At 60.2% G+C, this 20,263-nt stretch overlaps 5 protein-coding genes across 5 annotated transcripts; all 5 read right to left on the bottom strand.

The window, feature by feature from the left end:
- Positions 1-1,146: 1,146 nt before the first annotated feature.
- LMJF_28_2310 (putative eukaryotic translation initiation factor) lies at positions 1,147-2,364 on the bottom strand (the record flags this gene model as incomplete). Its single annotated transcript, XM_001684463.1, has 1 exon — positions 1,147-2,364. The coding sequence occupies one exon, from the start codon at positions 2,362-2,364 to the stop codon at positions 1,147-1,149; it is 1,218 nt and encodes a 405-aa protein (XP_001684515.1).
- A 1,043-nt stretch (positions 2,365-3,407) lies between these two features.
- LMJF_28_2300 (conserved hypothetical protein) lies at positions 3,408-5,273 on the bottom strand (the record flags this gene model as incomplete). The annotated part of the gene is made up of 1 exon (XM_001684462.1): positions 3,408-5,273. The coding sequence occupies one exon, from the start codon at positions 5,271-5,273 to the stop codon at positions 3,408-3,410; it is 1,866 nt and encodes a 621-aa protein (XP_001684514.1).
- A 1,383-nt stretch (positions 5,274-6,656) lies between these two features.
- On the bottom strand, positions 6,657-9,167 carry LMJF_28_2290 (conserved hypothetical protein; the record flags this gene model as incomplete). Its single annotated transcript, XM_001684461.1, has 1 exon — positions 6,657-9,167. One exon carries the CDS (start codon positions 9,165-9,167, stop codon positions 6,657-6,659), a length of 2,511 nt encoding a protein of 836 aa, XP_001684513.1.
- An 861-nt stretch (positions 9,168-10,028) lies between these two features.
- On the bottom strand, positions 10,029-14,522 carry LMJF_28_2280 (DNA topoisomerase ii; the record flags this gene model as incomplete). The annotated part of the gene is made up of 1 exon (XM_001684460.1): positions 10,029-14,522. The coding sequence occupies one exon, from the start codon at positions 14,520-14,522 to the stop codon at positions 10,029-10,031; it is 4,494 nt and encodes a 1,497-aa protein (XP_001684512.1).
- A 1,106-nt stretch (positions 14,523-15,628) lies between these two features.
- On the bottom strand, positions 15,629-17,446 carry LMJF_28_2270 (putative histone acetyltransferase; the record flags this gene model as incomplete). The annotated part of the gene is made up of 1 exon (XM_001684459.1): positions 15,629-17,446. One exon carries the CDS (start codon positions 17,444-17,446, stop codon positions 15,629-15,631), a length of 1,818 nt encoding a protein of 605 aa, XP_001684511.1.
- Positions 17,447-20,263: the final 2,817 nt, after the last annotated feature.

Raw genomic sequence — 20,263 nt, 5'->3', positions numbered from 1 at the left:
GGGGTATACATGCGTGGGGCACCGCCCTTGTCAGGTAGCGCACCCATATCCACATCCGCACACCCACGCAGATACCGCCTACCGTTATCACAACGAAACCGGAGAGAGAGAGAGAGAGGAACAACAAAACGCACCAGCGCACACGACGAGGGAGGAAGAAGCAACCAGCAACAACAACAACACACGTGCACATGTGTACGCTCTCATAGACAGGCGCACAGATACAGAGATCGTGCACAACCGGGAGGGCGAGCAGCCGTCCTTCCCTTATTCGCCTCCCCCATCCTCCTCCCACTCCAGTGCGCTCCCTGGCGCTGCCAGACGCACGTTCAAAGCAGCCACCAGTCCGATACAACACAGAAAAACGTGCGCACACACACGCTGACGCCAACAACGCAGACGCCCCAATATGAAGAACAGTTAGAAAAATAAAAGACCCCCTCTCTCTCTCTCCTTTGCGGGTATGTGTGCTTTTAAAGTTGCGCGCATCTCCTGCTTACGCTCTTAGTTACGAGACCGTCATCGCAGCACCGCTCCCGATGCGTGCGTGCGTGCGTGCGTGCGTGCCGCCGATCGACCCCGCTGCTTCGCTCGTGCGCTCTGTTTAGTAAGGCGAAAAGAGGCGCGCAAGAAAAACACACGCGGGGCGCACGCGGAGGACAAGACGGCAACGGACAAGACCAACTCAGCCTCTCCGCAACAACAAGGAAACACATAAAGCGCACACCCAAACACGCGTACGCGCAGGTGCACGCGACAACTGTTGGAAGGGGCTTCCTCGCTCTCTCGCTCTCTCTCACCCACTTCACCAAAAAGTGCACGAGCAGTCCTCACCTCCTCGGTGCCACAGCGCCAGCACGCGGTGGTAGGGAAGTGTGCGAGAAGGGCGCAGCGGCGGGCATGATATGAGGTGGTGATGGTGGTGTGAACGGATGTGCGGAGAAACGTAGCCTCAACACGCATCTCTGAAATGGTGGTGGGAGCGGGGGTTGCTGCGCCGCCAGCAGTCAATTCCGGTATCCAGCCGCACGCGCATGGATGGCGTATGCGTGCGCCCGTGTGAAAGAGAAAAAACGTGTGGAAGTCCATGCCGACGCCCCGCAAAGACCAGAAAGAGGGAGAAACGAAGAAGACGGGGGCACCGGTTTAACGCATAACGGTGTCTAGCTTGTCGTAGATGAGCGACTCCAGCGAGCGCGTCTGCGGCTCCACGTTCAGCTGCTCGTTCACTGAATCGATCTTCGCGCGATGCTTCACGGACTCGCTGATAAGGTTGACCAGCCACACCTCGGCATCGGCCTTGGACATGTCCAGCTGCTCCGCTACATACGGAATGGAAACGACGGAGTGCAGAGACATGTACTTGCTGAAGATCATGCGCTTCGCGTTCTCAATGAGCTCGTCCTCGTAGTCGGCCAGGAAGTAGTCCTCCTTGATCATACGCCGCACCTCGGGCAGCAGCGCTATGGCGTCCTCGAAGGAAGCCTTCTGAATGAGACTCACCAGCTGCGTGAGGGGGTCCGAGTACTCGTAGATGGACTCCACCAGCTCCGCAGCGCTAACAAAGTTGCTGTAACGGGTTCGGTGCAGAAGGACAGCCGCGCAGATGTACCGCAGGTAGTGCGGGCACACCGTCTCGACGGCCTTGCGGTATGTCTGGTCGTGGCGGTGATCGAAGATGAAGTACAGCAGCTGCAGCGAATACTGCAGGCCGCCCTTGAAGAACGGGAAGAGTACCCAGTGCAGCAGCCACACGCGCGCACGCACCGTGGTGGTGTTCGGGGCACCGAAGAGGTCCTCCTCGCTGGCGTTGTGCACGCGGCGAATCTCCTCGGCAATACGCATGGCGGACTGCCAGTTGACGGCGCCGATGTCACTCATCAGCTTACCCCACAGAATCGTATCGGAGCGGATGTTGTCGTAGCCACTCACGCACTGGCACAGCGTCAGTAGCTCCGAGGCGTCGCCGTAGGCGCCGGTGTCGTAGTAGAGATACGCCAGCTTGTACAACGCATTCATGACGGCCGCCGTGATACCCTTTTTCTCGGAAAGGAACTCGTGCGACAGCTCACCCTGCGTGCGTCGCTCCCCTATCTCGGTCTCCGTCAGCTTAAACTGGTACGTGGAATGGTCGTCCTCGGACTCGTCGAAGAACTCCTTCAGCGCCGGCTGGGCGGCCGCGGTTGCTTTGGCCATCATCTCCTCCGTCTCTGCCTTGATACTCCCATCGGCGTTCAACCCGGTCGTCTCGATCAGCTTCATCATGGCATCTTGCACATCCTCGCCGCTCTGCGCGTAGTGGTTCAGCAGACCCAGGGCTAGGTGCTTGTCCATGTAGGGCAACAGCTTCGTTAGCATGTCCATGGTCGCTGCGTAAGACGACTTCCGTGGTGATGGGTTGCCTGGTTTGTTTGCTTTAATGCTCAAGAGCGATTCTACGCCGTGACTGCACCCGTGCACGCACACAAGCCTCTGACCCGTGCGATAGTGTGTGTGTGTTGGGGGTGGAGGGGAGGGAGAGGGCGTACGCTGAGGACAACACGATATCACTCACTCCTTGCGTATGTGTGTATGCGTGTGTGCACGTGTAAAGTAAGCGGGCGTGTGCCTGACTAGTCTCTCTGTTTCTCGCATGCAGTGGAGGACGCCGAGTTCATGAAAAAACGTTCCACGGACACAGACACACACACACACACACACACACACGAAGGGTGTGCAGGTGGTACCCACGTGGAGGCCAGTCAAAACGGAGGGCGCGGGAAGAAGACGGGGGAGGGATGCAGAGGGAGGAGCACGGCGGAGCCGCGGTAGAGACCGACCGCTCTGGTGTGGTGGCGGATATGTCGAGCACAGAGAGAGAAGCAGAGAGAGCGTGAGCGTGATGACGCTGATGCGGATCACACATTCCCTTGCTTGCCCCTCATGAACGCATCGTGTGGCTTGAGTGTAGGTGTGCGCACCTCCGCTTCTCTCTGCGGTTGTGCGCCAGCGACGATGCAACTGTATCCTTGAACGAAGCGGGTAGAACAAAGGTGGGATACGCACAAAACAAGGGCGCCGGCCCCATTATATGCTTAATGCACTCGTCGACGGCGCAGGTGCGGTGCGTGTGCAGGGCGTCGCCGCCCTTGCGCACGTAGATGCCAAGGGTGCTCGGTAGTGTTCCTTTTCTCGTGCTCTCTCTATGACGCGATGGCCCGCCACAGCTGCGACCGTGCTGCGCGCAATGCCTCGCTGGCTTTTCTATGTTCATGCATATACATATATATATATATATATATGTGTCTGTGTGTGTGTGTGCATGCGTTGCGGGGTGAGCAACGCGTGAAAGCTACAAAACAAGAGGTGGAGAAGATTCGCAGCTACACGCCCCGTCCCCTCAGACGATGCCTCTCACAGCCAGTCCTTTAGGTTCGTATCAGGTCCAGCAGGTCGCTGTACACAGCCTCGCAGTAGCGGTTCTCTGCCATAACCTCCCGCAACACATCCCGCACTCGCAGTGCGTTGTTGTGGCGACCCTGCTCCAGACGCAGCGCGTGTATCTGGGCTGCTTTGCTGTCCATTTCGTGCATTAGGCGGCGCATCGCTTGACTCGCTGCCACAGAATCCCCGTGCATGTCGCGCAGCTGGTGTTGGCAGCGTCGGTACTCGGCCCGCATATCAGCCAGATCAGTAATGAGAGCACGGCAAGTGGCGTTCAGAGCAGCTCCGTGCAGGCCGTCCGCGGCCGGCCGCGGTGGTGGTAATGGTACGCGATGAAAAGCCGGCAATGAACTCGATGCAATGGTGGGTTCGCTGTGATGCGGAGGCATACGCACGCCCGCGCTCGCCTGGGCGTCTGCTCTGGGCCTCTCGCCTCGGGTGCGGGGCGAAAAACAGCGGCTCCGTGGCCAGTACGGCGAGGCCTCGCGCCGGCGCTCGTCGCGATGCCGCGCGGATGGCGAAGGCGTGCTCTCCTTCACTGTGGCGCTTGCAGGGGCGGGCGCGCAGGCTGAGCACGAGCACAATGACGACGAAGACCCCGTGGTCGTGTGTGTGTCCGGGGTGCGAGTACAGGACGAAGTCGATGACGACGACAACCCAGGCGAGTGTTGACAGTTGTGCAGGTGGCGGTAGTCTCCAGTCCGCGGAGGCGTCGCGGACGCGCAGAAAGACGAGGCGCATGCAGCCGGAGGCGGCGGTGGTGGCCGCGCCCTGCTCAAACCGCCGCGGCGTTGCCGATACGGTGAAGCTGCCGCCACGGGGGCACCGGCCACGTCAGTTGGCTCACACCCCACGCGGTGGTAGTACAGACGAGGCCGTAGGTAGTTCCCGCGCTCGATGGTCGCCACCATCGCCTCCACGTTGTGGGTGCAGGGCGAGGAGGCTCGACAGGGGCTGCAGGCGTCCCACGGACCGCTCGGCACAAAATGACGGCATGGGGCACGACGCGTGGGCGACGGCGCATCCCAGACTTTGGGTGGCATGTCGCAGTACGAGCAGCGCGGGTACTGCGTGAGCTGCGGCGAAGCCGCAACAGATGTGCGCGACGACGGCTTTTTCACCCAGTTCTCCTTGGAACTCTTGACCGGTGCTGGCGCTGACCCCGTTTGCCCTCGCCCATCGGCCACGACCTCCTCGAGCTGTTCCGCCGCTGCGACCGCCGCCTCAGCGCCCCGTAGCCCATCCTGCAGGGAGCGCACCCTACTCCTCAGGGACTCTTGATCACGCAAGCAGGCGGCGAGGCTTCGACGGTGCTCCTCATGCGATGCCTCCGTCTCCGCCACATCACGCCGCAGCTCTACCCACTCCTCGTGCAGCTGCCGCAGCGTCGACTCCAACTCGTCTTGACCCGTGCTGCTGCCGCGATGCCCCTGCAGCTCTGCAACCCACTCTTCCTCACGCTGTCGACGCTGTTCCGAGACGCGCGCCATAAGTTCGCGATTTGCTTGAAGCGTCTCCTGCAGCTGAGCTCGCAGCACATCCTCGCGGTGGCCGCGAATGGCCCGTTCCTTCTGCACCAGCTGCGTGAGCTCGCGCCGGTGCGCCTCAAAGGCGTCTGCCGCACGCTGGCCCAGCTGCGCATAGTGCAGCCGCTCCTCCTCCAAGATTCTGGTGTGCCTCTCAAGGCGCGACAGTGAAAGCGGTGCTTCCTCGAAGGACGCCGTATCGGCAGGTACCGCATAGTCGGAGACGGGTGAGCTGCGCGCCGCCGTTGAAGCGGTGGAGGCCGAAGAGAACGAGGAGGAGCACGGAATCACGGATGCGGCGCTCTCGTGCTGTATTGCAGACATGGACGATGAGGCGAGGGACGGCGGCGAGGACGGTGGTGCATGCTCCAGCTCTGCCAGAGGGTCGTCGAACATTCTTCACAGTAGCCAAAGCGCGTCGAGCAAACGCCTTGCCTAGGCGCGAACACACATGAGCGCGCACGCACTCACCGCTACACGACGCGGAAGTTCGGTACGCCTCTCGCACTCCTCTATGCGTTAGACCGGTTCTATGGACGCCCCTCCCTCCTTCTCTAATAAAGTACGAGGATGTCTGTGTACCTTTTACGTGTGCACGCGTCTCGTGTGTGTGTGTCTGTGTGTGTCTGTGTGTGTCTGTGTGTGTGTGTGTGTGTGTGTGTGTACGCCCCTGATGTGCGCGCGAGAAAGCGGAGGAGAAGGTTCTGGGAGGCGGAGAAACAGGCGCACGTACCAGAAACGAAAGCGAGATCCAAAGGAACACGCACACTGGAGGGCGACCACGCTGACGCGTACAGTTTTTGGAGCGTCAGTGAGAAATGGGGAAGAGGGGGGCGGGGGGGATGATGATGATTAAGCGGTGGATCGAGGAGGAGGAGGAGGCGGCGGGTGGAAAAGATGGTGATCAGGCAACGTCCTCATCTTGCTTCGGGCAAATCAGTGACGAGCTAGAGGCACACGCGCATCGCCATTCGAGAAGCAAGAAGGGGCACGAAGAGAGGGAAGATGATAGCAGACCAGGAGAAGAAAGCGGGCGCGCCCTACTCGTAGCGCTGCACCTCTCCCCTCCGTCGCCCTTTCTTCTACGCCTCATACATGCGCGCTTGTGTGAATAACTGCGTGGATGGAGACGATGACAGGGGTGTGCGCGCAGCGAGCACCCAGCGCCCTTGTCGAAACCCCCCCCGCCGCCGCCACACACAGACACCATCTAGGAATGCACTCGCACACACAAAGCACCGATAGAGAAACAGAGCACCTCTTGGGATGCCACCCACCCACCCTTGATGAGCAGGCTGCCTCACGTTTACGTTTGCGGCCTGTTTAGATGGTTCAAGGTGCACACATACGCACTTCGCTGCTCTTTATCAGAAAACGACTTCTCGGCCCCGGAACCTCAGCGAGAGAGAGCCCGCGCGCGAGGACGGGGTGAAGATCATGGGGAGGCAGAGAACGGGGAAGCACAGGTGGTCAACGTCATCAGCACTGCTGCGCACGCGAGCCCTCTGTGAAACCATACTGGCTTTGTGTGTCTGTGCGCTCAGCGTGTGAGGGAGGGGGGAAGAACGCTGAAAGATGGGGAGTGGGAGCCGCTTCGTCGCTGGCCGCGTGCGCCTTGTGCCTCCCCTCCCTCCCCCTCCTCCTCCTCTCTTTGGGCTCGAAGCTCCCCTCCCCCTTCCTCTCCCACCCACTCCTCCCACGGACACCCTACTCAGCCTCAAGGAAGTCCTTCACACCCATAATGAAGTCGTGGCAGCTGACGGCGACCAGCACCTTGCCTTCCTCGTGCAGGTCACGCGACTCTTCATCGTCGCTGCTACTGGTGCTGCTGCTACTACTGCTGGATGTGTCGGAGTCGCTGCTCGACAACCTTGCGGCGCCCCTGTTCTTGACCCGGCCACCCTTGAAGGCGGTGTAGCGCTGCAACACCTCACGCCGGTGCTCCATCTCCGCGTCGAAGGCGATCAAGCTCTCGCCGCTCACAATGCAGTAGCCGCGCTCATTGTAGAGGTCATCGTCGCAACCGTAGTAGAGAATCTCCACGAGCTGCGGGCCGTAGCAGCGCAGCGGACAGTTCTCGCCGCCGATGGCACCGCACAGCCCCTCAAGCGTCGCGACCATCGCGTCCACGTTCGGCTGCTGGTTCTTGGACAGGAAGTTGCTATAGAACGGCCGGCACCATGTGTGGAACATATCTCGGGCGACCTCGACTATGTCCGCCGGGGACTCGTCGCGATGGGTACTGAGGAGGTGCTCCATGAGCAGCTCCGTGACGATCTCGCACAGCTCGGGGTAGCCAAAGCCGCTGGAGAGGCAGATGGTGGACATGTCGTAGCTGCTGGATTCAATGCGGGACGGTTGCAGGAGCGCCGCCTGGACGTGGCGCTGAATGCTGCGGCGAAACAGCCCTTGCTCATCGTCCTCCTCAGAGGATTCACCCTCGCCATCGCTCTGCGACGGGCGCGCCACCGGGTCCTCCGTAAAGAGCGCACTGGTTGGGAGAATGTTGCTGCTATAGCGGTCCTCAAGCGCGTGCCCGCGGCCGTTGGCGCCGGTGAGCAGCTTCTCCGTCTTGTGGCCCACGGCGCCCTCGCTGCTGCTGGAGAGAGATGAGGAAGACGACCCCTCCTCGCCCTTGTCACCTCTTGAAACGCCGTCCTCGTCTGTGCCGCTAATGTCGTCCACGTCGCACTCGATCGCCTGATGCTGCAGCACGAGTGGTGCACCGCTAATGGTCGCCCCGTCCAACACACAGCGCTCCCCCACAACGACGTAAGAGAGCTCCGCGCCATCTCCAATCACGGCGTGGGGCCCGATCAGGCACCCGTGCAGCACACATCGACGCCCGATTCGGGCGCCCTCCATCACGACACAGCTGCGCAGCGAGGCCTCATCGCCCAGCTCGACGCGGGCGCCGAGCACTGTCCCGGCCAGCTCCACCGAGGCCGGCACGCTCACCTCCTCGCCTACTACCACATTCGGACCCATGAGGCTGCTGCTTGCGCACCTGGCGGTTGTGTGCAGGTAGACGGTTTCACACGTCGAGGAGACGGCGTACTTGGCCAACTCCTCGGCAAAGCAGCTCTCCCGGGTCATCGGAAAAAGCCGCCGGGCGCACACGTCGAGGTTGCACTGGATGTACGCCTCCGCGCTGTTTATCGGCTCCACCACCGCCGAGGATGAGGGTAGCTCAATGAGACCAAAGACGTTGCCGTAGATCTCCGTCTGGCCCAGCAGCGACGTGCTGAAGAAGCTGTAGAGGTCACGAATGTGAAACTCGATTAGGGAGAGCGCCTCGCAGCAGCAAAACATGTAGCCGGTCGGCAAGAGGTCCATGCGCACCGACTGCGGGGCACTGCTGCTGAACACCACCGCCGGCGACTCCGGCGTCTCCTCGCCGTTTTCGAAGCGCGCCATGTACGTCACGACTTGCGTTGCCTTGTTGAGCACAAACATGGTGTGGCGCTCCCGCGGCAGCACCGGGGCCGTGTAGTTGCGAAGGCGCAGCATCTCCGACGTCTGCCGAATGCTAAGTACGCCGTGGCGGCCACTGCCGCCGATCGGGGATACGGGGGACTGAGAGCTCACCTCCTCTGCTTCAGCGAGGTGGTTTATCAAGGAGTTGCGCAGGGCTGCCGCAAGAGCGGGGCGAGAGGAGACGCACAGCAACGTTGCGGCGTACTTGCTCACCTTGCGCACCCGCTCCAGGTGTGTCTGATAACACGCGCGCAGGTTCGTGAAGGAGGCCACCGTGTCGATCGGGACGAGCAGGAACGAACCGTTTTGTGGAACGACGTTGCGCTCCCGCATCTCGTCCGCAGCGTCCGCCAGCGTGGTGATTCGGCGCGCGCACTCGACCACCGTCACGTTTATGGAGTCGCTCAGCATCCACGGTTTGCCACGCGCCGTGCGGCACTCGGAGAGGTGCGCAATCGTCGTCGCCGCAGAGGAGGAGTTGAGCAGGATGGTCGCCTCATCTACCCCGTTCAGCACCAAGTTTTCAAGCACGTAGTCGATGACGGGGGTATTGCACACCGGTAGCAGCGCAGCCGGAATGCGAGGGGAGGGACTGAGGGGGCTCAGCGGGCCAACGACGGTCGCGCGCCCGCCATGCAGGCGGGTGGGCAAGAGCGCCTCGCCAATGATCACGGCGATCAGCTTCGGCCCTTGCCGATCACTGCGATCGACGACGCCGCGACGGACAGCTGCCATGTCCATGGTTCGAAAAAGCAACGAAGAAAGAAGCTATCACTACACGAGTGGCCGTGTACGAACGGGGGGAGGGCCGAAGCAGAAAGGCAAAAGCGGGACGGCAGAAGGAAGGGAGTTCGCATCGCGTGCGCGCCCGCGCAACCCGCCGTGAAACATGAGCGATGGCAGGACGCTGACGAGCACGACAAAACAAAAAAAAACAAAAGAAAACGGGAGGCAAAGCACGGCGCATCGATTCGCCAGTCCAGTGCGTGAGCGATGGCGCGCAAAGTCGCGCTTGTGGATGGCAGGCACACACACACACAGACGTGTCAAGCAAGGATTCATCACGCCCCTCTGTCGTTTACGCGTGTGCTGCGGGGAGACTGAGGCTGCACTGCACCACAGTCGCAAAGACTCCTGCGAAAGCCCTCGAGCGCACATCACTGTTTTTCATTGCGCATCGCTGTTTATGTCCATTTGCGGATCCTCAGCGCTCCAGGGTGCTTGCCACATCACCTCATCGCTGAAGCACCCCATCCCCAATGATGGCGGGGGTAGACGCCCGCGCGTGTGGCCCGTGCCAGCCCCATGAGGAGGTGGTAAGGACGACAGAAGAAGACGCGCGGTGCGACGAGCAGCCGCAGAAAAGAAGAGCGCTTGTGTGCGTGTGCCAAGCGAGGAAGGGGGCTTATCCGACTGGAATCTTCCCTTCGTGTTTGCGTACGCATGACCGAGCACTCGACGTGTCTCTCTTTGCGACTGTGTATGTGTGCTAATTCGCACTCGCGCCTCGGCTCCGAAAGCGTCGGGATGTGAAGAGGCAGGGGCGCTCAGGAGCGACATGCCTTCGCCAGCTTCGCAATTCGCCCTGTGCGACTACTAACTCTAGTCACTGAAGCTGTAGTCGGAGTCGGAATCGGATGACGCGGAGGACTCCTCCAATGACGACGCCGACGCATCGGTGCTGTCTTCGTCGTCATCGTCGCTCGAGTCGCTGCTGCTGCCGCGGCGTCGCCGCCGAGCAGCCGGCTTCGCGTGCGGCTTTGCAGGGCGGGCAGAGGCGGCAGTGGCCCTCTTGCTGGCTGCTGTGGCAGCCGGTGGAGCTGTCTCTGTCTTCGCCTTGACGAGCCCCAGCAGGAGGAGATCATCGTCGGCGTCTGCGGTGGGCTTTGTGGAGCGCGCTGCACCGCCGTTTGACGGGGGCGCGGCAGTCATGGCCATCTTCGGAGCGGCGCTCACCGCTGAAGCGGAGGCGAGCGCATCGAGTCCGAAGCCGTCCAGGTCAAGGTCGTCAAGCGCAGTCTTCGTAGCAGCAGCAGCAGCTGCCGATATCGCGTCCTTCTTGGGCCTGCGCCTCACTGGCTTGGAGCTGCCGCTGTTGCTGTTGTCGCCTGAGTCGTCGTCGTCGCTGTTACGCACCTTCTTGCGCGGCTTCGATGCTGCGTGGCGCTTCGGAGCTGCGCGGGGCTTCTTCGGAGAGCCGCACACCCGTGCCCTCTCCGGCACCGGTGGCGCTCCCGCATCACCCATACCCACGATGTTCTCGCCTTCATCGTCATTATCGCTGTTGTCAAACATCCACTCCTCATCTGAGTCGCTGTCGTCGTCGTCATCGCTGTCCTTTGCCTTGCGTCGCTTCTTCGCCGCGGCCTTCTTCGGCTTCGGCCGCGCGACCTCGCCAACGGCCGAGGCGGCTCCGCCGGCAAGCGTGTCATCCCCACCGCCGACGCGACGGCGGCCGCCGACGCCGTTTGCCTTCAGGGACTTCTCCGCCTCCTTCTGCAGAAGAGAGCGCGCCTTGTCGGATAAGATCGGCACGCGCAGTCGTCGAGCGTCGAACGGCTTCTTCACCTTCTTGCGTTGAATGGTGGCAATCTCCACTTCGCGGTCCGCGTAGAAGCTCTCCAGCTTGGTGCGCAGCACCTTGAGGTCTTCCATCCACATATCTTTCGGTGTGCGGGCCTCCATCGCGGCAGTGTCGCGGCGGGCCCGGGCCATCTGCGCCTCCAGTCGCGCAATCATCTCCGCCGTGAGGCTCCACAGCTTCATGCCAAGCAGGTAGTCGTAGTCGCGAGTGGCACGACGCATCTCCGGCGGCTCTGCCGCGCCGTCGTCTGCTCCACTGTCAGCGGCGTTCCCCACGCCCAGCACGTCCTCCTCGCTGTTCTGCGCGTCGGGCGCCCCCTCGTCGTCCCCCTCCTCCACGGTGGTCGAAGATAGCTTCTTCTTTGTGTGGGGCGGGAAGGGCAGATACATGCGCCGCTGCAGGTCCTCGAGCAGCTCCTTCTTTTTCCGCTTGGTCACAACGAGCGTGCCCTCCACCACCTCGCGCACGAAGCGGACCATGTTCTCCAGCTTGCTCGTCAGCCGACGCAGCTCACCCAAGAGGTACTGCTTGCGCTTCGCGTAGTAGTCGAGGCGCACGAGGTAGAACTCCTTGAGCACCGACTCCGCGTCCGAGTACTTGGTGATCTGGCCCTCCTTGTTGAAGGCGATGATGTTCGTCGCGTGCACGTACTCCTTCAGCTGCAGCCGCTCCTCCACGACATCCTGCGCAACCCACTGTTCCAGCACCTGGGGATGCAGAAACACTTCGAAGTCTACTGTCACATCCGTCGTGTGCTCGCGGTACTGCACCACGAGCTCCTTCTCCCGCATGTCCTCCAGGAACTTCTTGTACGCCTGCGTCCACACGCCGATCGGCAGCTCCGTGATGCACACTACCCCATCCGGGCGTATCTCGTACCTGCCGTGGGAGATGAACTTACCTGGCTCCTTCTCCTCCATCGTGCCGGTGAAGCCGAAGTACCACGGCTGCATCTTGTGCACCTCCTCGCCCCGCATGAGGCGCTCGAGGTTGCTGATGATCTCCAGCGGGTTGTAGTTCGGGATGCTTGTGCTGAACCCGGTGCCGATGCCCGTCGTGCCGTTCACCAGCACCATCGGGATGACCGGAATGTAGAAGAAAGGCTCCACCGAGAGACCGTCGTCGTCCTTGTACTCGACCACAAAGTCGTCGGCCGGGTGAAAGATGGCCCGGGCGACCTGCATGAGCCGGGTGAAGATGTAGCGGCCCGCGGCGTGGTCCTTGCCACCGTGCAGACGCGTACCGAACTGACCATCCTTGCGCAGCAGCGGGACGTTGTTGCTGCCCACAAAGTCCTGCGCCATTCCGACGATCGTCTGTACGAGCGACTGCTCACCGTGGTGGTACGCGGAGTGCTCCGAGACGTAGCCAGCAAGCTGCACCACCTTGATAGAGTTCACCAAGTTGCGCTTGAAGCAGGAGAACAGGATCTTGCGCTGGCCGGGCTTGAAGCCGTCAATCACACTCGGAATGCTGCGCTCGCAGTCGGCGATGGAGAAGAGAATCAGCTCCTTGTCCACAAAGTCTCGGTACGACACCTGGCGCACGTTGTAGTCCATCGACTCATTCACGTTCACGTTCGTCTTGAAGTTCGTGATCCACTCCTTGCGGTCCTCGACGCGGTCCTTCCCAAAGGCCATGACAATGCGGTCCTCCTCGCTCTGCTCCTGCTCCACAAAGTTGAGGCGGTGCCGGTCGATGTTCTCGAAGTACTCGCGGCCCTCCTCCGCGCCGGACGTGCCGAGACCCTTGTAGTACCGAATTTGGTAATTGCTCAGGTTGTCGCCAATCGCCTTCTTCCACTCGAAGTAGTCCGGCATGGAAAAGAAGGAGATGGCCTTGCCGGCCCCGCCGCGGCCCTTTGGTCGGGCTTTCACAATCGGCGTGATGAACTGCTGAAGAAAGCCAGGCACCCGCAGCAGGTTCGGCCAGAAGCAGTGAATGAAGTTGATGAGAAGCCCTTTGATGTGCGACCCGTCATGGTCCTGATCGGACATGATCATAAGGTGGCCGTAGCGCAGCCCGTCTGAATTCTCGTACGTTTGGCGAATGTCGAGCCCCATAATCTTCATGACGCACTGGATCTCCTCGCAGGCCGCTAGCTTCTTCAGCGACGCCTCGCGCACGTTGAGGGGCTTGCCGCGCAGCGGAAACACGCCAAAGTAGTCCCGATCCTTCACCGCCAGGCCGGCCGTGCAGAGTGTCTTGGCGGAGTCACCCTCTGTGAGGATGAGCGTGCAGCGGTGGCTGTGCTTGCCGCCCGCCTCGTTGGCGTCGTCCAGCTTCGGGATGCCCATGATCTGTTTCCGGTCCGACGACCTCATCTTGGACGCCATCTCCCTTGCGATCTTGCTGTTCGCCATCTCGACCGAGCGCTCAACAATGCCGGAGCTCATAATGTAGTCGACGATACTATTGGGCAGGTCGCACGTGCTGCCAAACTTGCTCTTGACAGTGTTGAGCGTCTCCTTCGTCTGCGAGTCGAAGCCGGGGTTCTCAATGAGGCAGTTGACGAATAAAAAAATGTGCGGCCTAATCATGTGCGGCTTCACGTCTGTCTTCTTCTTTTTCTTGGCCTGCTCCATCACCTTGGAGGTGATTTGATCCATGATGTACTTGACATGTGTGCCGCCGCGGGTGGTGGCGATGGAGTTGACAAAGCTCACCTGCTGCGGCCCAATGTTCGACACCCGTACGCACACCTCCCATCGGTCATTCACGCGTGAGTAGCTCGCCGCCTTCCTCTCCTCGCCCATGGTGGGGTAGAGGTCGACGTACTCCGGGAAGGTGGTGCAGGCGATGCGCTCATCGTTCAGGAAGCACTTGAGTGTCTTGTCGGTGCACCCCGCAATGTCGTACACGCGCCGCTTCATCATCAGCAGCATGTCCTCGGTAAACTTATCGACGTGGAAGAGTGCAAAGTCGGGGTAGAAGGTGACCATGGTGTAGTCAGCGCTGTCGCACGGCACGATAACGGGGTCGTCGTGTTGCAGCATGTTGTTCGTCCATTTCATGTAGAACTTCTTGCGAGAGCGGCTGTGCACGGTCTCGACCTCGAATTGCTTCGAGAAGACGTTCGTCAGCTTCGCGCCGAAGCCGTTGCGCCCGCCCGTCACCTTCGCCTCCTCATCGTCGTAGTTGGAGGAGGTGAGAAGGTGCCCGAAGATCATTTCCGGCACCCAGAGGTCGTGCTCGCGATGCTTCTGGATCGGGATGCCCTCGCCGTTGTTGTACACTCGCACATAGCTCTCCGTCATCCACACCCGAATGACGGTCTGGCCGATCGGGTCGCGTACCTTGTTGTCCGCCGCGTTGACCAGTATCTCATCAAAGATCTTGTACAGCCCAGGTGTCCAGGTGCACTTGCGCTGCTTCATACTGTTCTCTGCATCGTCATAGACCCAGATGTCGTCTGTCACCGGCTCAAGGGTGCCGATGTACATGTCAGGACGCGTGAGAATGTGATCATGCTGCGTCTTCTTTTGGTAGATCTGTTCGACGGTTTTGCCCATTTTTCCCCTGTTGGAAGCACGCTGGTGCTTCCTGCGTATAGGTATGCTTGAGTGCAGTTGTAGGTACGCGTATGGGGTCTTGCGTGTCTGGAGAGAGCGCGCGAGCGAGCGCTGTGGGGGGAGGGGGAGGCACGGGTCGATCTCTCTATGCACGACGGTGTGTGCTGGCTGTGTGGCTATCTATCTCTGTTTGTATGTGTTTTACCTTGTGTAGTCTCTTTCTCTTGCCTCACTTGTCGTCTTCGGGGCACTTTGCTCAAGCGCTCGTATGTGTCGGTGAGTGTGACTGTGCGTGTGTGTGTGTGCGTCTGGTAGTGGGGGCAGGGGATGCACCCACACACTTGACCCAAGAAGACGCCCACTCGCGCGCCAACCGGTGTGTAACAAGTAGGAAACGAGGTGAAGTTGGTTGGACGTGGATAACGGGCGGGTTACGAGGGTGGGACAAAGGAAAAATAATAATAGGTGTGGGAGGGGTGTGCCGCCGCAGACCATGAACACCTGATGATCGGTGTGGGTGGGTGGGTGTGTGGGCGAGGAAAGGGGTGTTAAGGATACGACATTGCGCGTACATGAAGATGCAGACGTGGAGCGGCGAGAGAGAGAAGAGAAAATGGCAAAAAAAAAAACGAAAGAACAACCGAGGAAAAGAGCATACCTGCTGAGACACACACACACGCGCATACATGCATATATATATATATATATATATATGTATATATATATACGCATGCGTAGATGTTCTGCTCGGCAGCGTTGATTGCCTAGACATCCTTCGTCACATGCGCAGGAGCGGGGGACACCAACAAGGAGATGGGCAGACTGCTCTCATGCGAGAAAAAGGAAAATGGCTGCGGTTGCATGCGTCATGGCCACCACCACACACGCACACACCGCCATGGCAGCAAAAGGCATGTGACGTTTCGGCCAACGACGGCACTGCGCGCTCCCTCTTCACTGTTTGTGTAGCGCAAGGGACAAACAAGCATGAGGGCGCCCACCCACCCCCACCGCAGACGGCGACGACGCTCTTGAGCGGCCCGCCTCCACCACCCTGGAGGCGGGATTGAGGAGGGAATGTGAGGAACGAGAAAGTGCAGGGACCGTCAGCGTGTGCTGGTGTGGGAGCCGCGGGACTTGAGGAGGGCTGACTGAAAAACGGCGTGCTCGACGCTGCTCTCCCAGCGGAGCATCTCGTCGTACATCCAATCCACGTACCGCTGCGGCAGCAGAAGCTGAATACCACGGTCCTCACTGCTGCGATGCAGCACACCCATGCCCAGCAGCGTCCTGAGCACGTCAGCTTCCTCCAGGCGCACAGCCGCCGCAATGTCGTTGATGGTGGTCCGCTGCGTAAAAGCAGCCGCGCCAGCAGCCGATGAGGTACCAGCCGGGGACGGTGCAGCTGCGCTGACGCCTAACACTTCCCTCTTGGTCGAAGACAGAGGGGCGGTAGCCGCGAGTGGCAACTTGCCGTGGGAAGAGGGCAGTCGTGCCTCCTCGTCGCCGTCCACGTCCCTCTCGTATTCCGTCTTGGCGTCGGCACGGGAACGTTTGCGCGCTGATGGGGGCGCTTTCGAGCGCTGCTCGTGCAGTGTCGCTTTCCCTTCGCCGGAGCGGCGGCTATCGGCATCGTGCTCTCCTGACACCATCCTGTCCTCCGTCGCAAGCATCACCACCTCCGCGGCCGCAGAGTCCACGTCAAGGGCGAGAGACGCGCCCTTGCCTGATGCGCGGCTCAATCGCGGCGCAACCGGCCCGCCGGCTTGCGCACCTTTCTGGTCGGTCTTGTCCACATCGTCATCGTCGACGCAAACCGCAGCGGCCCGCCGCATCGCGTTCAACGTGTCCTTCATCCAGCGCACAATGGCGCAGCGCCAAAAGTGCTGATACGCGACGGCACCCAAGTCGGAGAGGGGCTTCTCCGGGGTGCCCGTCTGCTTGCGGCGGTAGGCGAGCTCGTAGCTGGCGGCAATCATGAACTGGCCAAGATGGCGAAGCACCCTTGGCGGGCGCGAGGCGGCCGCAGTGGAGCCCGCCGGCGATGCCACCGGTCTCTGGCGGCTGGAGCGGCGCCCAAAGCACGGCAGCGTCGCGATGCACGCCAGGTTGTACTCGCTCACATGTTTCTCCCAGGTGAAGAAGCCGGCGAAGTACATGGCGGAGGGGTCTGACACGTAGTCAGGGAAGTAGCGGTGGTGCAGGCACACTACGTAGAAGTAGTAGTTGTGCACGTCGTGCCCGGCGAGCTTGTTCTCCAGAAACGATTTGCCAATGAGGAAGAGGTGGCGGCAGTAGGTGACGTGCTGACTACCGTTGATCTTGAAGAGGGAAAGGCCACGCACCTCGTCGCGGTACACTTCCTCGCCCGGCGGACGCAGGCGGCCCGCGCGATAGGTGCGGGTCTCGTAGTGCATCTGGGCGTAGGTCGAGTAAATGCGGAGGGAGAAGGGGCACAGAAAAGCGTCCCGGATGAAAGGCTGCTGCTGCTGCTGCACGCCGACCGACGAGCCGGTGGCATCGGCACCTTCGCCAGCTGGGATCGCGCCCGTCGACGCGTCAGCCGCCCCTGTCCACGGCAGCATCGGGTCATACTCGCTGTTCAGCAAGCCAAACGGCGCGTAGTACCACGGGGCGAACACGTACGTGTTCAGATACACAAAGTAGCGCACCGTGGTCGGGGTGCGGCAGTCGCGCAGGAGCCGCTCCTCGAGGTAGTCGAGCTGACGGCGCGCGCGTTGGGTGCGGGCCATGCCAGGAGTCACCTCCATATACACACCGCTGAGCCATGGACGGTGCAGGACGCGAGAAAGCTGGGCCATGCCATCGGCCAGTCCATACGGTGCTGCAGCCGTGTCAGGCGTGGATGAAAGCACCGCTGAATCCTCGGTCCCGTTCCCGAACGCGGACTGCGCGACAGCCATCTTTACGTAGACGTCGTCTGCATGAAACCACGCGCTAAGTCGGTGGTCCACCTCCTTAACACGCACGAAGGCGTACAAAGACGTCCCGGCATCCTTGGCGTCTGCCCCGGCTGCGGCTTCTTTATCTATCACGGCAGCACTTGACCCGATAGCGCGCTGGCTCAGGTGCGATTCTCTCTCCGCCGTGGAAGGAGTGGCGCTGTACGGCGAGGCACTCGGAGGCGCGGCATCTGTGTCAGACGAGGAGGCAGTAGTAGGCAGTGGCGGATGCCACAGCTGACGCACCTCCAGTATCGAGCCAGGCACTACCACTTCCCGGGGCGCACCCTGGCCTGCTGCAGCTCCGCTCCCATGGCCGCCGAGGCCAGATGTGCTGCTGCCAGTGCCTGTTGTCCCTCCCTTGCGATGCAGCAGGGACGGGTGGAGCAGTGTGGGAAGAGCAACGACACAGCTCACTTCCTGGTTGACAGTCCCTCGTTTCATGAGGAGGCGGGAAGGGCTAGATAGAGAAGTGCCGCGCCTCCCTACAATGTATGTGCGCGTGTGTGATACGTGGCAAGTGAAGGGAGGAGGCGGGCACACGTACACGCCATCCAAACGAAAGAGACGGAGAACAGTTGGAATTCAACGCTGTGCACACGGAACGATCCTCCTTCAACGCGGGCGGAACGATATCCAAGAGCGAAAATAAAGAGCATAAGTATTTTGGAGGGGGTAATGTGTCTGCATGCGCGTCTATACATTGAGGACTGCACAGGCCTCTCCTTGACGCGAGAGAGAGAGAGAAAGAGGTGCGAGGCGGGAGGGAGGAAAGAGCCTTCGCCCTCCCCGCCCTTTTCACTTCTTCGTTCGATGCCCTCGCGAACGGCAGCTCCGTCTGCGCGTCGGCGTATGGTAGGTTCGCGCAGCAAGGTAACACCGACTGGTCGCGAGAAAGAGAGATCCACTACGCAGATGCAATGTGCGAGTCATGCAGGGTCCCCACACAGACACTAGCCGGTGTCCATGAAGAGAGAGGAAAAAGCCGTCCTACACATATGACACGGCAAGGGGTGGCAGGCAATATTCAAGGACTTCACATACTCGCTGCAACTTCCAGCCACTACGTCTTCTCTGTCGCTTGCCCTCGTCAACAAACCCCATTCCACTTTTGTTTACTGCATTGTTTGTGTGTGTGTGTGTGTGTGTGTGTGTGTGTGTGTGCGCGCGCATCCGTCACCTGATCAGTACTTCGCCGTGCCCTTCGTCTTCTTCGATGGAGAGAGAGGGAGAGAGCGCACAGCGAGAGAGGAACGAGACAGGCGAGACACAGAAAAAGAGTGTACTGCGCTGATGCTGCACGTCGTGCCTGCACACGTCCGCCACTGCCTCCATGCACTCACGATAGGCTTGTTTTCTCTGTCTCTCGTCCCTCTCCCTCTCTATGTTCTTTTTTTCTGCATCCTCCTCCCCCCTCCTTCCCCTCCCCCTCCACACCCACACACGCGCGCACTTTCCATGTTTGTGTGGGTGGGTGAGTAGCTCAACACCCTTCTTTTTGCCAGTTCTTTTCGCCCCTTCAGGTTTTTTGTTGAATCCTGATTGATGTGTGTCAGCCCTCTGCGCCTGTGTATTGCTGCGGTCGCCGCGCCAACGGAAGCGTGTGCGCGTAAACGAAAACCTCCTTCTCTGCGCATACCCAGGTCAGTGACCGCCTACACCGACACAGGGAGAGGCGAAGCACGAGGCCAGTGCATAACAAGCGACTGAAACACCAGCAGACCCTTCGTGTAGGAAGAGATAGGCAAGGGAACATGAAGAGCGAACAGCAACGCACACACATGCGCATGAGAGAGAGAGAGGCGCATGGCGGGGTGTGGAGATGGAGACACAAAGCAAGGGAGACGTGGAAAGGACAGGGATGGAGGGAGATGAAGCGTGGAAGGGAGAGGCGCAACACGTAGATGTGTACGAAAAAAGAAAACGAACAAGGAGGGAGAGAGACAAGAGAGAGAGACGAGACGCCCAACCTCACAGAGACAACGACGCACAAGCACAAAGAAATCGACAGATATATAGAGAGAGCAAAACGGGTTCATGGCATGGCACACACGCGCACGCGCATACGTCAATGACGAGGCATATCCGCCGAAGCACGCACGCAGACACTCGACTTACATATATATATATATATTGTTTGTTGCCGTTGACAGTGCCCCTAGACGTTTCTAGAGAGAGAGAGACATATAGATAGCGAAAACAGAGAGAAAAAGAAGTCGATCAGTGAGAAAGAGGGAGAGAACGAGCAAGGAGTGTGTGTAAGTTGGGTAGAAAAGGGCGAAGGTCAGGGCGGAAGGCAGGGGGGTTGAAGCGCAAGCGCAGACATCATCAGGTAACAACAACGATCAACTCACTAATGTTTTATCCCCTGCTCATTCGACTTTGTTTTTTTTTGCGTCGATTTCACATCTTTTGAGGAAGTGGCGCGCACCTTCACCGTTGTCATTTAAAGCACCAACACTCGAGTGTGCGTGGGTGGTATGTGCCTGAGATAGCACCACGCGCATAGGCGCATACAAACACAGACACGCACATCATAGCCACCTTCACCATCCGCATGAGACACGCACAGGGGGGTGGAAAGAGGGCAATGGACGTGCGTGTATCACGCGGGTGGGTGGAAGTGTCATGTGACCTACTTTTTGTGGCGTATATGGATGACTGAATACAGCCATGGTCACGTTCCTTCTTGGTCGTCTCGCCAAAACGCACCTCGAGTATGTCATCCCGTCTTTGTGTGTATCCTCCCGCTCCCTTCGACTTTCTTCGCCCAGCCCC

The sequence above is a fragment of the Leishmania major genome, chromosome 28 (genome assembly GCF_000002725.2).
Source record: "Leishmania major strain Friedlin complete genome, chromosome 28".
NCBI lineage: Eukaryota > Euglenozoa > Kinetoplastea > Trypanosomatida > Trypanosomatidae > Leishmania > Leishmania major.
This window is presented reverse-complemented; position numbering and strand designations above follow the sequence as displayed.